At 35.4% G+C, this 2,997-nt stretch overlaps 1 protein-coding gene across 1 annotated transcript in view; it reads left to right on the forward strand.

Annotated features, from left to right (window-relative positions):
• Positions 1 to 2,109: 2,109 nt before the first annotated feature.
• The window catches only part of SFXN1 (sideroflexin 1), a 29,022-nt gene continuing 28,134 nt past the window's right edge, over positions 2,110 to 2,997 (forward strand). The window contains exon 1 of the mRNA XM_008576451.1: positions 2,110 to 2,278. Within this exon, the coding sequence (XP_008574673.1) occupies positions 2,115 to 2,278 (164 nt within the window). The 5' untranslated portion in view covers positions 2,110 to 2,114. The remainder of the gene's footprint in view (positions 2,279 to 2,997) is intronic.

The following is a 2,997-nucleotide window of genomic DNA, read 5'->3' on the forward strand; positions in this document are numbered from 1 at the left end:
GAGATGGAATCAACCTAAATGCCCATCAACAGATGATGGATTAAAAAAGCAAACAAACAAAGAAACCTGTGGTATATATACACAGTGGAATAATATTCAGCTATAAAAAGAAATGATATCATACCATTTGAGCAACATGAATGGAACTGGAAACCATCAGGTTAAGTGAAGTAAGTGAGGCACAGAAAGACAAACATCACATGATCTCACTTATATGTGGACGCCCCCACCAAAAAAAAAAAAAGTGGTCCTCATGGAAGTAGAGAGTAGAATAATGGTTACCAGCAGCTGGGAGGGGAAAGGGAAGAAGGGAGAAGTGGTAGACTATCCAGTACAAAGCTATGCTCTCTACCCTAAGTGAATCATTGTGCAGGATATGCATGCACTGAAACAACACATTGTACCCCACAAATATGTAAAAGTAAATGTTAAGTTTTTTTAAAAAAAGCAGTGGTCTCTCAAAAAAGGGAATTGTTATGACGCTTTACAGCTGCATTATGACCTTTGAAGAAGTGTGGTTTCCATTAACTTTGCAGCTGGCTTTATCGTGTCTGTTGTCCCAGCCTGCTTTATGAATAGCAGGGCTAATTTTTACTTTCTCACTTTCACTGCTAGCTGTTTCACATACACTAGGTTCCTTACATCTGTACCTAACATGCTCAATTTTATTCCAGTGGTCCGTGATATGTAGTAATTGGAGATTTTGATAAAGTTCACATTATAAGAGTGCCTAGCATTTGCATCTGATATCTTAATGTACCTAAGAACTTGTGAAGCACTGAAAACATTACTTAATAAAAAATGACTTGGAAAAGAAAGCTACGATTAGAACTGGTGTTAGAAATGTAGGAAAGGGAACAGATATAAGAAAGCAATGGTTTCTTTTGATTAGTGTCAGCTTAAAGATTTTAAAAAGGAAAAAGAAAAAAGAAAAAAGAAAGCAATGGTTTGGAGGCTTAATAGTGGTTAGATCCTTTGGCTTGCTAATATCGTGAGAGAGATCTGGTCTAAGAGAATCACCAGCTATGAGGGAAAAGATTCATAGACAAAGATACAGCATTATATATAATGGTGAAAAACTGAAAATAACATAAATATTTAAAGGTGTTGTTATACATCCAAAATGAATATTTAGTGCCATGGGGGATGCTCATGAAAGAAATGCAAAAAAAAAAAAAAAATCAGTATATTAAAATATACTGTATGATATCAACTTTTTAAAAATTATATGGTAATATGTATAGAAAATGTCTGCAAGGAAATGTACCAAAACATTAGCAATGATTATTTCAGAGTGGCTGTATTATGGGAGATTTTGTTTCTTTATTCTTCATTTTCTATGATAAGCTTGTAATTTTCAGAGTACTACAGTAAGCATCTATTATAAATACAATTCTAAAATAAGCATGTATTTTTCAGAGAAAGAAATTAATTACTTTTGGAAAAAAGTAATGGTTCTTGGCAAGAAAACAAATTTTACAAGGATAATTATGTGTTACAATGTTCTTCTTATTCATGGGACTGTCAGAATGTGTTTTTCCCACTGTGTTCCTGGTAGAATGAAAAACATAATTTTTAATTTTTGATTGGTGGTTTATGTGCTAAACAAGCCAACATGAATCTGAATCTTTTTTTAATTGTATAATTTTTAGCATTTAAGCCTGTTTTGCATCAGTAGTCAATTCTACTGGTAGGAATAATAAATTCAGTAGACTGCAGTGCAGTAGTAGTTTGACATTGATTATTTCACTTAGAAAAGAGGGTTTAAACTTCAGACCCTGTTACTGTTGATGTGATTTTAAAACTTTTTATATTTCTATTTCCTCTAGAGTAATTTTAGGTTTCCAACAATTAAGTGACAAAATACTATGTACTTATAAAGAAATATGTGGGAAACTATTGAAATTTGGTTAAGGTCCATTGAGATTTATGGACAGAGTTAGCTTTGGATTTAGATTGTCTTTCTGCCATTTATAGCAAAATTATTTTTATAAATAGGGAGAGTATATAAATCCTTACTTGAAGATTTAGCGTGACTGTCAAGTTTCTAAATATGTAGTGGTATGGTAAGCCTTACATGGACTTGTCTTTTTCACTCTCTGTAGTCCAGGACGATGTCTGGAGAACTGCCACCAAACATTAACATCAAGGAGCCTCGATGGGATCAAAGCACTTTTGTTGGACGGGCCAATCACTTCTTCACTGTAACTGATCCTAGAAATATTCTGTTAACAAACGAACAGCTAGAGAATGCAAGAAAAATAGTACATGACTACAGGTAACATTAATGATTATGTGGGTTTTTTTTTAAATGATTATGTTTTTTGACTTAATGTATAAATAGATCATGATGTTAGTCTGTTACCTTAAACCTTCAGTTAGTGATTTTGTGACTTTTTTTGCAACGGAATCCTTTTTACCAAAAAAAAAATGAAATAAGAAGACCTGTTGTATCCCCCATTGCTGACCCTTAACACAGATAACCAGGGTTCATGGTAACCTGAAAATGAGACGGTCATCCCTCCTACTGATAGCTGCCAATCTGTGAGATCCCCTTTTTCCAGCACCCTGCCTTCAATTCTCCAGTACAACCAACCTCTGAAGCTACAACCACCCCCTGCAGCTACAACCACTCCATGCACTTTTCTATGTTTGGACAGAAACATCATCATGCAAAAACCAAGTTGCCAGGAATCAGTGGTAGGTTGGTTGCTTCTGAGATCCTGCCCCAAGGAATAAAAGTCTGTGGGTAAGAGTTCAGATGGGAGGATGCTGGTGGCCGCACCTGCAGGGACTGTAGACGTGGGATGCACTCCGTCAGTTGAGAGAGCCAGGCGGGAGGTGAGAGAAGGTGCTGCTGTGCAGAGATATTTAAGCCATCAGTGGGCAACTTTTTCTATAAGAGACCATGTAGGAAATATTTCAGGCCTCGTGAGCCACAAAGGGTCTCTATTTCATATTATTCTTAGTTTTTTGTTTATTTTTTTACAATCCTTT

Source organism: Galeopterus variegatus, unplaced genomic scaffold, assembly GCF_000696425.1.
Source record: "Galeopterus variegatus unplaced genomic scaffold, G_variegatus-3.0.2 Scaffold1354, whole genome shotgun sequence".
Lineage (NCBI taxonomy): Eukaryota > Metazoa > Chordata > Mammalia > Dermoptera > Cynocephalidae > Galeopterus > Galeopterus variegatus.